Here is a 16,791-nt window from a genome sequence, read left to right as displayed (position 1 = left end):
TAAACTAAGGAAAAACACTTTCTCACACATTTAAAAACTTTTTTTCACCTAGAAAAGTATGGAAATAGTTTTTAAAAAGTTAAAGCGATACTTTCCCTCACTTTTTAAACATTTTTGTACTTATTCTAGACTTTTCTTGTTGAAAAAAGTAAAAAAGTGAGAGAAAATGGGTTTTCCTCCATTTCCTCAGGTTTTTTTCCCTTTTCCACCTTTTAATAGTAGGAAAAAAAAGGGGGGGGGTAAAAAGGGGGGGAAATGGGGGAGAGGACTTGAAAACCAAATTGTACTCTAAGGGAAAATTTTTGTTTTATTTCATTTCAAAATTTCTCAGCAAAGGTAAAAAAACAATCCCAGGAATTTATTTTATCAGCTCCGTTGTGTTGTTTTGTAGCACTACCCCTTTTTTGATGAGATTACGAGTTTGGTTGATAAAGGTAATAGTATTGACATAAAATACACTTCTGTAAGGCATTTGATTTGGAAACACATGACATATTGATTAGATGATCACAATGGCCCCTTCTGGCTTTGGAATCTATGAATCTATGACAATCCTACTACATCAGTGTTTCACAGAGATGTGCACAGACATGCTCAGGCAAGTGTACTGCCCGTGAGCCTGGCCACCTTCCCAATATTTCACCAGATGAGCTTTTGTGTGTGGTCTCTGTTGAAAATTAAGGTCAAGTTGATGGTCCTGGTTATTGCAAGATGATTATATGGAAAATAGTTTGAGAGATATATACAATATAGAATTGTAAATAGGCTGTAAAACTGTTGAAGTGAAACTTGTCACCTGAGGTGAGGTGGGTCTCAGGGCTAACTCAATCAACACTGAGAACAATGGACATCCAGAGCCAGCCCTGTGTTTACTGTCTAGACCAAGTGCAGGCCTGAGGATTTACAAAGACAAAAATACCCAAAGAAAATTCTCTGAATAGGTTACCCCTTCTGGTAAGAGACAATAGTCTATAACTGTTGTGACAGGGTCGGGTCAGATGGCTACAGGAGAGAGATAAAAGGCAGATATATTAGCCCCAGATTAAGCAGGTCCCTTTTCCCTGGGTAAGGTAACAGGGGCAGTTCCAGAACAATCAGGAACTTGCTGGAACCAATTAAGGCAGGCAGGCTAATTAGGAAACTTGGAGCCAATTAAGAAGCTGCTAGAATCAATTAACACAGGCAGACTAATCAGGGCACTTGGTTTAAAAAGGACCTCACTTCAGCCAGTGGGGGGCACACAAGGAGCTGAGAGTGAGAGGGTATGCTGCTGAAGGACTGAGGAGTACAAATGCTATCCGGCGTCAGGAGGAAGGTCCTGTGGTGAGGATATGGAAGGTGTTGGAGGAGGCCATGGGGAAGTAGCCCAGGCAGTTGTTGCTATCACACAGGTGTTACATGAAAAACTGTGGACAGCTGTGATCCACAGGGCCCTGGGCTGGAATCCAGAGTAGAGGGTGGGCCTGGGTTCCCCACATCCCCCCAACTCCCTATTGGATACAGGAGGAGTTGACCTGGACTGTGGGTCCCACCAGAGGGGAAGGTCCCTGGCCTGTTCCCTGACCCACTAGGTGGACCAGCAGAGACTGTGGGGATTGTTCTCCTTCCTTTTCCCCATGCTGGCCAGTGATGAGGTTAGCTGAGTGAAAGGCAAGTTTGAGCCACTAGCAAAAGTGGCCAAACTGAGGGCTGCCGTGAATCTCTGAGGGGAGCAAATCCGTCAATAAGTGCAGGACTCACCAAGGCAGAGGAGGAACTTTGTCACACTGTATAAGAGGAGAGGGCACCAGGTTACAGAGGAGACATACTGCATGTGGGGGTATCTGTTGAAAGGTGAATCTCAGCTTTCCAGTCTGGGCAAGCACTAAGAACTGACCATTGGGTGAGAAATACCTTATTGGACAAGAGAAAGTAACTTGTTAATAAGTATAGGGTATCAATTGTTTTTCTTTTACATGTAAACTTATGTTTCCAAACCCATGTACTTGCTTTTATTTGAATCTGTATCTCAAATTTTGTTAAATAAACTTCAGTTTGATTTTACTATAGATAAATCTGGGTACCTTGTGCTAAGGAGAGTGTTGAACTGAGGTGAAACTGGTAAACTGGGGTGCACTGCTCCCATGGAGGCAGTGGATTGGAGTATAGCGTAGGTGTCTGGAGTATAAGGGACTGGGCGCTTGAGTGTAACAAAGTGGGGTGTGTAAACTGATAGCCTGCATAAGGAAAGAGTGGGGCTTGTGGAGCCCGGAGTGGAGCACTTCTGTTGCCAGCAGCTGGGAATTGGGAAGGGTATCCCCTTGTGCAGACCAGGCTGTCTCTCATACTGCAAGAAGATGGTAGTAATTCACCCCAGAAACCTGGATAACCCTGAAAAGTGTTAGAATTCCCCCTGCCAATATCCAAGAGGAATCAAATTATCTTCACAGTGGAGGCAGACAAATGCCTGGGGAGTGGAGGGGAGACCATGTCCTTTTCTAGGGAAGTGACTAGTCCTACTGACTTGAAGAGAAATTCCGAGTCCTGAAGCCCAGGCCAGAGAAATAAGCTCTTTGCCTCTCCTTACCAAGGAACCAGAGACAGGAAACAACATGGTGATGGCGCTGTCTCCAGAAAAAAGTTGGGATACTGAGGCAGCTGCAGAGCACAGCCCAATCTATGACACCCACCCACAGGTGGGAAATACCCAAGTAAAGTGCACAACAGCTGCTTGGGAGATGACTGAGACAGACAGGAAGGAGGGGGGAACCTCTCCCCTCATCGGCAACTGCCTGATGGTATGTGAAAATGTACAGGACCCTGAGCTGGGTGGGCGAAGAACTGCTGCTCACCTTGACTCAGTGTGTGGGGAGCTAAAGGCCACCTCAGTGGGGTGAGGGATCAACTCTCCTCCGTTCCCAGGGAAGCTGAGGTTAGGCCACTGGAGTCCCCAGGTTCCATCCTCTAAGGCGCAAACTCTGAAACCTGGCGACGGGGGAGGGTGTCGGAGCCAAGCTCCAGCCCATGTAGGAATGTCTATACTGATATTTTTAGTTCCATAGCATGAGCACCACAAGCCGAGTCTGTAGACATGGGCTCTGAAGCTCGCTGCTGTGCATATTTGTTTGCAATGTAGTTGTATCAAGGGTGACTTGAATGGGATCTGTGAGGGATCAGCACCTCTCAGGAGCTGATTGATAACAGCGAAGTCTTTAGTTAATGTTTCAGATTGACAAGTGTTCTACAAGTAAAGTAAAACTATTTCCCCATGTTTATTCCCACCTTCCACTCCCCACTGTTCCTCAGACGTTCTTGTCTACTGCTGGAAATGGCCCACCTTGATTAGGTTCACCCCCGCCCCCCGCTCTCCTGCTGGTAATAGCTCACCTTAAGTGATCACTCTCTTGTTACAGTGTGTATGGTAACACCCACTGTTTCATGTTCTCTATGTATATAAATCTACCCACTGTATTTTCCACTGAATACATCCAATGAAGTGAGCTGTAGCTCATGAAAGCTTATGCTCAAATAAATTTGTTAGTCTCTAAGGTGCCACAAGTACTCCTTTTCTTTTTGCGGATACAGACTAACATGGCTGCTACTCAGAAAGCTCTACAAGTGCTAAGTATTGTCATTCCGCATCATGTGGCCTCCTGCCCATATCCACACTGCAGAGCACAAAGTCCCTCCTCAGGGAGACTGCAAAGAGCTGCTGGGGACAGTGGCTAGCGAAAGGCAGAGAAATGGTGGACTCCAGTTCACATGATCACCTTGTCCTCGACCAAATGCCTCACATTTCAAACCTTCCTTCTTCCACCTTTGCTTGCTGGACTTGCCTCTTACGCTTTGCAACTGACTGCATACTTGCCAAGACACAGCCAAATCCTGCACTGGTCTAAACAAGCAAAATTATATCTCTAAATCCATATCCATTTTGGTGGGGGGTGTATTTTAACACCTGCTAGCAAACACGTGTGAAACCCTAGTGTAGACAAGACAGTTGGAGTTTTAACCCATGTGAGCTACTCAAGATCAGCCCTAGGGGAAGACTACAACATGACCTGCTAACACATGTCAAAACTGCAACTTGTCTTGTCTACACTAGGATTTTAACGTTTGTTAGGTAACATTAAAAATACATCTGTTTTTGTAATGAAGACAAGCCCTAAGAGGTTTCAACTGATGTTCACAGCATAGATACAGAGAAGTTGGATTAAAAAAGTAAAGATTCTTGCTGGAAGGTTGCACTGTAACACTACGTAATTTTTTTAAAGTCCATAACCTTAACACAGAAAGACCTAAAAACACAGAGACAAAGCAGGCTGCTCCCTAAAACAGAGAAGAACAATTCACCCACTCCCCTTGCTACAGGCTGGCTCTCTGAAGACTGACTGCTGAGCTTGTTTCTCTATAGAGCACTCTGTAGACTGCAAGCAGGCTCAGGAAACCTCTTACAAACTTAAAGTGATAGCTTGTAATTTTAACAGTTTTCAATACACCACATTAGGGATGCTGGGAGAGGGGAAAGGGGTTATGTACAGCCATAAATTATGTGAGAAAAATGTAGATCCCAGATCCCAATAGGCTTTAGAATCAATGCCCGAATCAGTCTCTGGAGTGACTCCACAGAAATCAATGCACTTGTACCAGGGAACTACATTTTCAGTGGTAACTGCATATTCCCTTGTGAAAAATACCCTAAGATCCTGACAGCAGAGAAATCCTGATGACAGCCATCACTGTAACACAAATCGGATAAGAATGGGAGATCCATGCCAGATACACGAGAGACCCAGCTGGTTTCTTGCAGAAGCAGATGTTTTATGATTACAATTCCTTCCAGAATGCTTACGTGCACAGAGATGGTGGCACCATCAGGAGAGATGAGTCTACCAGGACCCTGGGGATGTTAAGATATTAATGGATGCAGCTGTGACGGTGAAAAGGCCTAAGGCCACCGGGCCTTCATTGAGCAGTTTAGGGTTTTCCTTGTAATATTTCTGACAGATGGTTAAATCAATCATTAGATGGAAGGGGTGGAGGGAGGCAGAATGCACTGAAATAGCTGAGCAGGGGTTATACCTGAGTGCCCCAGAGCACAACTTCACAGAGGGTGGAGATAGTGGTGGAGTGAGCTACTTGGAGGGTGAGGAGGAAGTTGCTATGATCATCCTGAATTTCCCACCCCAAAAAGAGGGTAAGAGGTATGGAGGCTACTTCATGCTGGACTAGTATCCACATAGCACACTCTGTGCCTTTCCATCACCTACTGGTGAGAATTCCTCTCCCCCAGCGAGGGCTCGGGGCAAATGCTGGGGGCAGGATCTGGATACTGGTGATGCTCCCTTTCTGAAGTAGTGGTTCACTCTGGCCATTATAGCTCTGAGAGCTCCCCGTCTAGTCATGGACTGACCACTTGTCCTTCCCAAAGTAGAATCACAGCCCTGGCCTGGCAGATAGACAGTGCCTGCTGCTGCTGTGCCATTCTCCAGGAGAATGCATGCAATGTCCCTGAAAAAATCTATCCATTGAAAACCTGGCCAATGTCCACATTGGGTAAATGCCAAGAGCAGGCATGGGCTTCTGGAATGTAGGGGGCTGATACAAAAAGAAAACAAGGCTTTCTCACACAAATGGATCCACAAAGGTTCTGAGGGAAGATTTTCCAAGGCACAAAGGGAAGTTAAGTGCCAAATTCCTGTTGAAAGTCAGTGGAACCTGGAGGCCTACCTGTGCCTTTGGAAATCTTCCTCCCAGGTCTGAAGGTTTTTGTATTTGCCTTCCTCTGGGACATCAAGCATAGTCATAGAATCATAGAATATCCAGGTTGGAAGGGACCTCAGGAGGTCATCTAGTCCAACCTCCTTCTCAAAGCATGGCCAATCCCTTCTCTGCATTTGTTGAACTGCCCCCTCCCCCGACTCCCACCACCTCAGTTGCTGCCCACAGAAAAGTCTGACAAAGACAGCAGGACAATGGCTCTATTGGATTGTCCCCTCAAATTATAGGGTCATTTGTGTAATAACATGTCACGGATGCACATTTTTGATCTAAACCCTTTTGTCTAGTTAATGTGATTTTGAGACAATGTACCGGCTCCTCTTATTTTATTATAACCCCTGTGGTATGGTGCAGCCGTGGCTTGTATTGACCTCCACCTGGTCTAGTGTCCATTCCTAAAGTCCACACGCCTGCATGTACATTTTCAGCTAAGCCAGAAGCAGTTTGTTGCTGCTGGATTCAGAAGCAGTCTCATGTGTAAGGACTGCTAGCGATGGGTGAAATGTACAAATTCAGAAGCACTGGGATGGAGGAAGGTTTGGTGCTCTTTCCTGTAATTTCAAAGTAAATTGCCCACTTACCTGAGGCTCCTACCCCTGCATCGGGCTCGCCTGTGCTTGACTGGTGGGACTGGTTGGACTGCAGTGGAGTCAAAACCAGATCCTGGCTCACTGCACAGCAGGATGCCCTGATCTGCCCCCTACACTCCTTCTCCTTCTCACTGTTCATGACAGGGGCCAGGCACTTGGGCTCCTTGGAAGCAGCCACAGGGCTCTTGGGGGGTGGGGGCGGGGTCTCCACTGACTGAGGATGGCATGCAGCTCTTGGCAGATCTGTGGCTCAGCACTGGACTGATTGTTGGCCTCCCTGGCCTTCTGGTACACCTGCTGCAGCTTCTTGGCTTGCATGTAACACTGCTGTTTGTCCCTGTCATAGCCCTTCTCCTGCATCCCCTGTGCAATCAGCTTGTAGATGTGAATGTTTCTACAGCCTCTTCTTCCCAAAAGCACGCAAGATCTAATATCTCCTGTCTACTCCAGGCAGGAGTGCATCTGGACCATGTAGCCAGCATGGTCAGCTGCACAGTTACACTCAACAATGGAGAGCTGCTAGGTGTGCTCACCAAGCCAGGAAAGGAATTTCAAAAATTCCTAGGACTTTTAAGGCGGGGGAGGGGCGCTACCTGTCTACCTGATCCCTAGGCAGCAGAGTTCACAGCAGTGACCAGAGTGGTTAGTTTGGGGCATTCTGGGATGGCTGATGAAGGCAGAAATGGTTGACTTAAGTAACGCAGTGCCTGAACTCTCACTGCATTAATCTAACTACATTGATTGCCTACTAGCCCATCTAATTGTAAGCACAGTCTGAATGAGCTCTCCATTGACATACAGTGATGAGCTGTGGAAGAGGACTTCAGGAGCTGATCTCATTTGCATGGGCACATCCACCGTGCCTAGGTGCTCAGCATAATGTGATTGCTTGCCCAAATGATCACTTTTGGCTGGTGTTGGATGCCCAGTCCCCTTGTTATTCGGGCAGGAGTAATAAAGCGTTGTTATCCTTGTTGTGATAATCAAGGGCAGCAGAACTGTGCTTGGCATACCCTGATTGAGGGACTCACCCTCAACCAAACGGCACTTGCTAGGCAGGAGACATAGATTCCAAAGCTCAGTGGGTTGAGATGAGCTTGGGTCATCGTCTGGGTTGTGGTTACTATTTGTCTCTTCCTCTCTCTCCCCTCTGTATAACAACAGCTGGTTAAGACTCAACTGAGAGTCTTGTTACACACTACCAATATTTAGGTCTAAGTGTTAAACATGCCTTAGGATGCTGTCTCTGATGCAAGTGACTTCCCAGGGTTTACCAGCATTGATGCTCCCCCCGCTAACAGCTGAAATCATTGAGAGCTTTGTTAAGTGGTGAGTCTTGAACACATCCCAGTGATCGGCTGGCAGGGTCGCTGGCAGAGAGGTGTGGTGATTGGTTGGTAAGGGGGCTGGTGGGGAGGAGCGGAGCCCTGCAAACAGGTGTGGTGATCGGGCACCAGGGCAGCCGGCAAAGAGGAATGGTGAGTGAGTGCCGGGGCAGTGGAGTGAATAAGGTGCCTTCTTACCCTCCACACAGAGTAGGAGGTGAACTCTGCAGATGCACCTCTGAACTCTGGGTCTGCCCTGACCAAGGACAACAACTGTTAGTGGGGTGCAGAGAAGGGACGGGCACGTTAAAGGGACTTTTGGTTACTGGACATGAGAACCTGAGGGAAAAGGACATTGCCCAACTTTCTTGGGGGTGGGTCTTTTGCTCATGGTTTGTTTATGAACCCTGTTTGCAGTGTTTTCCCAGTTTAATGCTGCGTTACTTCCCTCCTTTTATTAAACGTTTCTTTGCTACATTGAGACTCTGTGCTTGAGAGTGGGGAAGTATTGCTTCTTAGAGGCACCCACGGGGTGGTGTGTAACTGTTCCAGGTCACTGGGTGGGGGCTCGAGATGGGTTTGTGTTGTATTGTTGAAAAGGAACCCCTAGATACTGAACCTGTATCAAAGCACTGTACAAAGGAAGATCAGTTGGGAATATTGCCCAAGGTTCCTGACTCTGAGTTAGTGCTCTCACTGAAGACTGCGCTGCTTCTAGTCCACAGTCCTGCTTTCTATGGCACCTCATTCCACATGCCAGCTTCAGTGGAATGCCAGCTCCAGTGCTCTGAGGGGGTAGCCCTGATTCCCAGGCCCCCAGAGACCTGATAGATTAGGAGGCAGGCAGGCAGGAGAAACTGTCCTCTCTGTCCCAAGATTCCCAGCTGTCTACAGCGCTGGCATAATAACCTGTTCAAAAGGGAAACTGAACTCTGCTCAGAGGGGGGCAAGTGACTCCTTCCTGAACAGGTGATCGGCTTGCTGGAAGGAGAGTGCAGAGCTGGGCTGCAAGGAAGTGCCACTGCAGGCTCTGACTCAAGTCTGAGTGGAGGGACCTGTCCAGGGAGCAGTCCAAGAGCACAGCCACGGCCAGTCTGGCAGGGATCCAGCCCCAGGGGAGGACACTGACCACAAGGATGGATGCATGCATGAAGACTAAAGGAGTGAAGTTGAAGGGGCAATTGAAGCCTGGTCTATGCTACAAACTTAGGTCAGCAGACCAGATCCCTTCTACCGACCTAAGTTGCCTGTTACATTGAGTTAATTACTTTACCTCCGCAAGAGATGTGGTGCTTAACTTGATGTTGATGGGTCGACAGAGAGGCAATGTAGATGCAACATTGTGTAAATCGACTGAATTGGCTTCCAGAAAGTGTCCCACAATACTCCGCTGTGACTGCTCTGGAGCTTGTTTTCAACTTTGTTGCACAGCAGCGAGGTACACAGGAAACATCCCCTCCCCGCTTAAAGCTCCGGGAACTTTTGAATTCCCATTTCCTGTTTGATCAGCGTGTAGAGCTCAGCAGCCCAGTTGATCATGGCGACTCAAAGCCCCAAACACACTCCAGGCCGGAGTACTTAGGAGGTGGTGAATCTTACTGGTCTGTCTGGGGGAGAAGCCTCTGTGCAGGCACAGCTCCTATCCAGCCATAGAAACGCCGACATCCACGAGAAGATCACACAGGGTTTGGAGCAGAAGGGCTACACCAGGGACACAAAGCAGTGCCATGTGAAAATCAAAGAACTTCAGCAGGAGTACCAGAAGACAAGGGAGGCGAACAGTCATTCTGGTTCTGCACCGCAAACATGCCGCTTCTACAATGAGCTCCATTTGATTCTCAGCGGTGACCCCACCACTACCCCAAATGCGGCATAGCTACCACACAGGAGTCTGAGTCCTTGTCTACCTCAGGCGACATCAAGCAGGACGTTCTCGAGGGGGAAGAGGAGGAGGAGGAGGGAAATGGGAGACAGGCAAGCAGGGGATCCATTCTCCCTGAGAGCCAGGAGCTATTTTTAACCCCAGAGCAGTCCAGCCAGATACAGGACAGCGTCGTGTCTGAGTGTGATGCTGGGGAAGGCACCTCTGATGAATTTACAATAGCAAGCACACTGTAGGGGTTACATGCTCTTATAGTTTATGTTTAATATGAGAAAAAAAAGTGAGGTGCAGTGGGTATCTGCTTGCCAGTGGCCACTCCAGCTATAAAGAGGGTGTCCCCCAGAAAAGACTATTTATGTGCACAGTGATGGCTCAGAAATCTTCCATGGAGATCTCCAGGAAACTTTCATGGAGCTACTCTGCAATCCTTTGCCGAAGGTTTCTAGGGAGGGCTCCCTTATTTCTTCCACCATGGTAGGACACTTTCCCATGCCATTCCAGCATTCCCTCTGCTGGTACCATTGTGGTACACAGCATAGCAGCATAAGGACCAGGTCTGTACCCAGATGCTTGCAGCATAGGCTCCCTTGCTGCCTCTGTTACCCTCAGGAGACTCATATCACGTTGGGTCACCTAGGGGAGACGATGGAAGCTTTCATTACAAGTACTTGTACCGCAAGCAATAGAGCATATGATCCCACACCCATGGTTATTTCCGGGTCCCTCAACCACAGTGTCCCTAACATGCCAGTGGTTTGGGTGCAGGAATTGGCATTGAACTCAGAATCTGCAAGCCCAGGGTGACTGCTATCAGCAGAGTTAAGGTGGGGGTGGGGGGAAGCTGGTTTTCCTGTGGTCTCTCATGGGTACAACACCCCTTCCCCACCCCCGCCCCGGAGCCATCTTAGACAAAGACCAGACTTAGGGAGGCTTAACTCTGGTCCCTGGTCTCCAAGCACCTGGGCCACCCCCCCGAGAACCCTCAGCGCCCCTGGGCAGACGCCCCCGCCCAAGATTTAGATACTGCCAAGAATGACCTTGAGTGGATCACTGCAGACTACGTGGCTCTGGGAAGAAGGATAAAGGAGTTTGGGGCTCAAGTGGTGTTTTCGTCCATCCTCCCCGTGGAGGGAAAAGGCCTGGGTAGAGACCGTCGAATCATGGAAGTCAACGAATGGCTACGCAGGTGGTGTCGGAGAGAAGGCTTTGGATTCTTTGACCATGGGATGGTGTTCCAAGAAGGAGGAGTGCTAGGCAGAGACAGGCTCCACCTAGTGAAGAGAGGAAAGAGCATCTTCACAAGCAGGCTGGCTAACCTAGTGAGGAGGGCTTTAAACTAAGTTCACCAGGGGAAGGAGACCAAATCCCTGAGGTAAGTGGGGACGTGGGATACAGGGAGGAAGCACGAGCAGGAGAGCGCGAGAGGGGAGGGCTCCTGCCTCATACTGAGAAAGAGGGACGATCAGCGAGTTACCTTAAGTGCCTATACACAAATGCAAGAAGCCTGGGAAACAAGCAGGGAGAACTGGAAGTCCTGGCACAGTCAAGGAATGTGATTGGAATAACAGAGACTTGGTGAGATAACTCACATGACTGGAGTACTGTCATGGATGGATATAAACTGTTCAGGAAGGACAGGCAGGGCAGAAAAGGTGGCGGAGTTGCACTGTATGTAAGGGAGCAGTATGACTGCTCAGAGCTCAAGATTGAAACTGCAGAAAAACCTGGACAGTCTCTACGTAAAAGAATAAATGGACACAAATCAGATGTCAAGAATTATAACATTCATAAACCAGTCGGAGAACACTTCAATCTCTCTGGTCACGCAATCACAGACATGAAGGTCGCTATCTTAAAACAAAAAAACTTCAAATCCAGACTCCAGCGAGAAACTGCTGAATTGGAATTCATTTGCAAATTGGATACTATTAATTTAGGCTTAAATAGAGACTGGGAGTGGCTAAGTCATTATGCAAGGTAGCCTGTTTCCTCTTGTTTTTTCCTACCCCCCCCCCCCAGATGTTCTGGTTTAACTTGGATTTAAACCTGGAGAATGGTCAGTTTAGATGAGCTATTACCAGCAGGAGAGTGAGTTTGTGTGTGTATGGGGGTGGGGGGGATGTGAGAAAACCTTGATCTATGCAGGAAATAGCCCGACTTGATTATGTAAAGAGTTGTCACTTTGGATGGGCTAGCACCAGCAGGAGAGTGAATTTGTGTGGGGGGGTGGAGGGTGAGAAAACCTGGATTTGTGCTGGAAATGGCCCACCTGTTGATCACTTTAGATAAGCTATTACCAGCAGGACAGTGGGGTGGGAGGAGGTATTGTTTCATGATTTCTGTGTGTATATAAAGTCTGCTGCAGTTTCCACGGTAAACATCTGATGAAGTGAGCTGTAGCTCACGAAAGCTCATGCTCAAATAAATTGGTTAGTCTCTAAGGTGCCACAAGTACTCCTTTTCTTTTTGCGAATACAGACTAACACGGCTGTTCCTCTGAAACCAGAAAAACCTGAGTGTCTCTGGATTAAGTTTAGAAGTGTGAGCAACAAGGGTGATGTCGTGGTGGGAGTCTGCTATAGACCACCGGACCAGGGGGATGAGGTGGACGAGGCTTTCTTCCGGCAACTCACGGAAGTTACTAGATCGCAGGCCCTGGTTCTCATGGGAGATTTCAATCACCCTGATATCTGCTGGGAGAGCAATACAGCGGTGTACAGACAATCCAGGAAGTTTTTGGAAAGTGTAGGGGACAATTTCCTGGTGCAAATGCTGGAGGAACCAACTAGGGGCAGAGCTCTTCTTGACCTGCTGCTCACAAACTGGGAAGAATTAGTGGGGGAAGCAAAAGTGGATGGGAACCTGGGAAGCAGTGACCATGGGATGGTCAAGTTCAGGATCCTGACACAAGGAAGAAAGGAGAGCAGCAGAATATGGACCCTGGACTTCAGAAAAACAGACTTTGACTCCCTCAGGGAACTGATGGGCAGGATCCCCTGGGAGAATAACATGAGGGGGAAAGGAGTCCAGGAGAGCTGGCTGTATTTAAAGAATCCTTACTGAGGTTACAGGGACAAACCATCCCGATGTGTCGAAAGAATAGTAAATATGGCAGGCGACCAGCTTGGCTTAACAGTGAAATCCTTGCTGATCTTAAACACAAAAAAGAAGCTTACAAGAAGTGGAAGATTGGACAAATGACCAGGGAAGAGTATAAAAATATTGCTCGGGCATGCAGGAGTGAAATCAGGAAGGCCAAATCACACTTGGAGTTGCAGCTAGCTAAAGATGTTAAGTGTAACAAGAAGGGTTTCTTCAGGTATGTTGGCAACAAGAAGAAAGTCAAGGAAAGTGTGGGCCCCTTACTGAATGAGGGAGGCAACCTAGTGACAGAGGATGTGGAAAAAGCTAATGTACTCAATGCTCTTTTTGCCTCTGTCTTCACGAACAAGGTAAGCTCCCAGACTACTGCATTGGGCAACACAGCATGGGGAGGAGGTGACCAACCCTCTGTGGAGAAAGAAGTGGTTTGGGACTATTTAGAAAAGCTGGACGAGCAGAAGTCCATGGGGCCGGATGCGCTGCATCCGAGAGTGCTAAAGGAGTTGGCGGCTGTGATTGCAGAGCCATTGGCCATTATCTCTGAAAACTGGCAATGGAGGGAGGTCCCAGACGACTGGAAAAAGGCTAATGTAGTGCCCATCTTTAAAAAAGGGAAGAAGGAGGATCGGGGGAACTACAGGCCACTCAGCCTCACCTCAATCCCTGGAAAAATCATGGAGCAGGTTCTCAAGGAATCATTGCTGAAGCACTTGGAGGAGAGGAAAGTGATCAGGAACAATCAGCATGGATTCACCAAGGGCAAGTCATGCCTGACTAATCTAATTGCCTTCTGTGATGAGATAACTGGCTCTGTGGATGAGGGGAAAGCAGTGGACGTGTTATTCCTTGACTTTAGCAAAGCTTTTGACACGGTCTTCCACAGTATTCTTGCCAGCAAGTTAAAGAAGTATGGGCTGGATGAATGCACTATAAGGTGGATAGAAAGCTGGATAGATTGTCGGGCTCAATGGGTAGTGATCAATGGCTCCATGTCTAGTTGGCAGCCGGTACCAAGCGGAGTGCCCCAAGGGTCGGTCCTGGGGCCGGTTTTGTTCAATTCCTTCATTAATGATCTGGAGGATGGCGTGGATTGCACCCTCAGCAAGTTTGCTGGTGACACTAAATTGGGAGGAGAGGTAGATATGCTGGAGGGTAGGGATAGGATACAGAGGGACCTAGACAAATGAGAGGATTGGGCCAAAAGAAATCTGATGAGGTTCAACAAGGACAAGTGCAGAGTCCTGCACTGAGGAGGGAAGAATCCCATGCATCGCTACAGACTAGGGACTGAATGGCTAGGCAGCAGTTCTGCAGAAAAGGACCTAGGGGTTACAGTGGACGAGAAGCTGGATATGAGTCAACAGTGTGCCCTTGTTGCCAAGAAGGCCAATGGCATTTTGGGATGTATAAGTAGGGGCATAGCGAGCAGATCGAGGGACGTGATCGTTCCCCTCTATTCGACATTGGTGAGGCCTCATAGAATCATAGAATATCAGGGTTGGAAGGGACCTCAGGAGGTCATCTAGTCCAACCCCCTGCTCAAAGCAGGACCAATCCCCAATTAAATCATACCAGCCAGGGCCTTGTCAAGCCTGACCTTAAAAACTTCTAAGGAAGGAGATTCTACTACCTCCCTAGGTAGCGCATTCCAGTGTTTCACCACCCTCCTAGTGAAAAACCTCAATTTACTGATGGCCAGTTTAGATCCATTTGTTCTTGTGCCAGCATTGGCCTTTAACTTAAATAACTCCTCTCCCTCCTGGTGTTTATTCCTCTCCTGTATTTATAGAGCGCAATCGTATTTACCCCCCCCCCCCCAGTCTTCCTTTTGTTAGGCTAAACAAGCCAAACTCCTGAAGTCTCCTCTCATAAGGTCGGTTCTCCATTCCTCAGATCATCCTAATTTCCCTTCTCTGCACCTGTTCCAGTCTGAGTTCATCTTTGTTAAACATGGGAAACCAGAATTGCTCACAGTATTCTAGGTGAGGTCTCACCAATACCTTGTAATAACACTTCCCTATCTCTACTGGAAATACCCTGCCTGATGTATCCTAGGACTGCATTAGCCTTTTTCACAGCCTCATCACATTGGCAGCTCATAGTCATCCTGTGATAGACTTATATACCCAGGTCTTTCTCTTCGTCTGTTGCTTCCAACTGATACGTCCCGAGCTTATAGCAAAAACATTTGTCGTTCGTCCTTAAGTGCAGGACCTTGCACTTTGCACTATTAAATTTCCTTCCATTTCAGTTACTCCAGTTTTCAAGATCATCCAAATCTTCTTGTGTGCTGTTCTGGTCCTTCTCTCTCTATTGGCAGTACCTCCCAAATTTGTGTCATCATCAAATTTTATTAGCGCATACCCATGTTTTGTGCCAAGGTCATTAATGAAAATGTTAAATAAGATTTGTCCCAAGACTGATCCTTTACGAACTTCACTAGTAACCTTCCTCCAACCTGATAGTTCACTATTCAGCATGGACTGTTGCAGTCTCCCCTTTAACTAGTTCCTTACTCATCTTTTGATTCTCATCAACTCATAGAATCATAGAACCATAGGATTAGATGGGACCACAAGTGTCATCTAGTCTAATCCCCTTTCAAAATGCAGGATTTGTTGTGTCTAAACCATCCCAAGATGGCTCCAGCCTCCTTTTGCAAACCGCCAGTGAAGGAGCTTCCATGACTTCCCTAGGCAGTTTGTTCCATTGTCGTTCTGTTCTTACAGTTAGGAAGTTTTTCCTGAGATTTACTCTAAATCTGCTGTGCTGTAGTTTGAACCTATTGCCTCTTGTTCTGCCCTCTGTGGCAAGGGAGAACAATTTTCTCCATCTTTTTATGGCAGTATTTCAAGTATTTGACAACTGCTATCATGTCCCTCCTTAATCGTCTCTTTTCCAAACTAAACACACCCAGTTCCTTCAGCCTTTTGCTCATATGGCTTGCATTTGATAATCTTTGTCATTCTCCTCTGGATCCTTTCCAGTTTCTCTACATCCTTTCTATAGAACGGTGACCAAAACTGAGCACAGTACTCCAGCTGAGGCCTAAACAGTGCAGTACTGTCACCTCCCCTGACTTGCGTGCTATGCCTCTGATGATCTGAACCAAAATTGCATTTACTTTTTTTGCAACAAACTCCCTCCCAGAGGCTACACCCCTCACCCTCTCCTGCACCCCAACACCCTCACCCCCTCCTGCACCCAAACTCCCTCCCAGAGCCTGCACCCCTCACCCCATCCTGCACCCCAACACTCTGCCCCAGCCTGCAGCCCCCTCCTGCACCAAACTCCTTCCCAGAGCTTGCACCCCTCACTCCTGCACCCCAATTCCCTGCAGCCTATGTGAGTCTTACTGTTTTGCATGAATGCTGTGTGTGCCTCAGTTTCCAATGTCTAGGTGGTGGGAATAAGCGTGTGTGACTTTTGTGGGGGTTGCTCCAGGTGCCTGCACCGATGCTATGGTTGCCCCTTCGTAACCTGAGACCCAGGATGGGGATGCGACCAGGTGACTCTTGGCCCGGGAAGTGAGACAAAGGCTGGAGGAGGAGCAACAGGCAGGGCAGGAGCCAGGCAGCTGGAAGCGAGTCAGTCTTGGCTGGCTTGGGGCCCAGGGGGAGGGCCAGAGCCCTGGCTCTGGGTTCCCCTCCCGCCAAGATGGGCTTGGCTGAAAGTCACTGATTTCTGTGCTAACAAGTTCTGACCTACGCTGTGTTCCTGTCAACTAATAAACCTTCTATTTTATTGGCTGGCTGAGAGTCACATCTGACTGCAGAGTTGGGGTGCAGGGCCCTCTGGCTTCCCCTGGGCAGACTCGCTGCGGGAAGTGCACGGTGTGGAAGGGGATGCTGAATGCTCTGAGGTCAGACCCAGGAAGGTTGAAGCTGTGTAAGCTTCTTCCCCTGGAGACAGTATACTCAGGGAGAGGAGGCATGCTTCCCCAGAGTCCTGACTGGCTTTGTAGGGAGTAGTTCCAGAGCATCACTCCGGTGACTCCTTGACAATACTCCACAGTTAAGAATGTTACACTGATTCGTGACAATCCCTGAAGGATTTTGGATCTATAAACCACAAATGACACTAATAAAAAGTAAAACATATGAAAGATCCAATGGATTCTATGAGATTAGGT

The 16,791-nt window shown here is 47.9% G+C and overlaps 1 protein-coding gene across 4 annotated transcripts in view; it reads right to left on the bottom strand.

The window, feature by feature from the left end:
* Window positions 1-16,791, bottom strand: part of HDAC7 (histone deacetylase 7) — a 243,150-nt gene that overhangs the window by 221,243 nt on the left and 5,116 nt on the right. For 2 of the 4 annotated variants that reach the window (XM_075121816.1, XM_075121815.1), the window contains exon 2: window positions 1,741-1,893. The exons of the other annotated variants lie outside the window; for them this stretch is intronic. In XM_075121816.1, the coding sequence (XP_074977917.1) occupies window positions 1,741-1,813 (73 nt within the window). In that variant the 5' untranslated portion in view covers window positions 1,814-1,893. The remainder of the gene's footprint in view (window positions 1-1,740; window positions 1,894-16,791) is intronic. 4 annotated transcript variants of the gene reach the window in all.

The sequence above is a fragment of the Caretta caretta genome, chromosome 20 (assembly GCF_965140235.1).
Source record: "Caretta caretta isolate rCarCar2 chromosome 20, rCarCar1.hap1, whole genome shotgun sequence".
Taxonomy (NCBI): Eukaryota; Metazoa; Chordata; order Testudines; family Cheloniidae; genus Caretta; species Caretta caretta.
The sequence above is the reverse complement of the archived record's forward strand: the minus strand, read 5'-3'. Positions and strand labels throughout refer to the sequence as shown.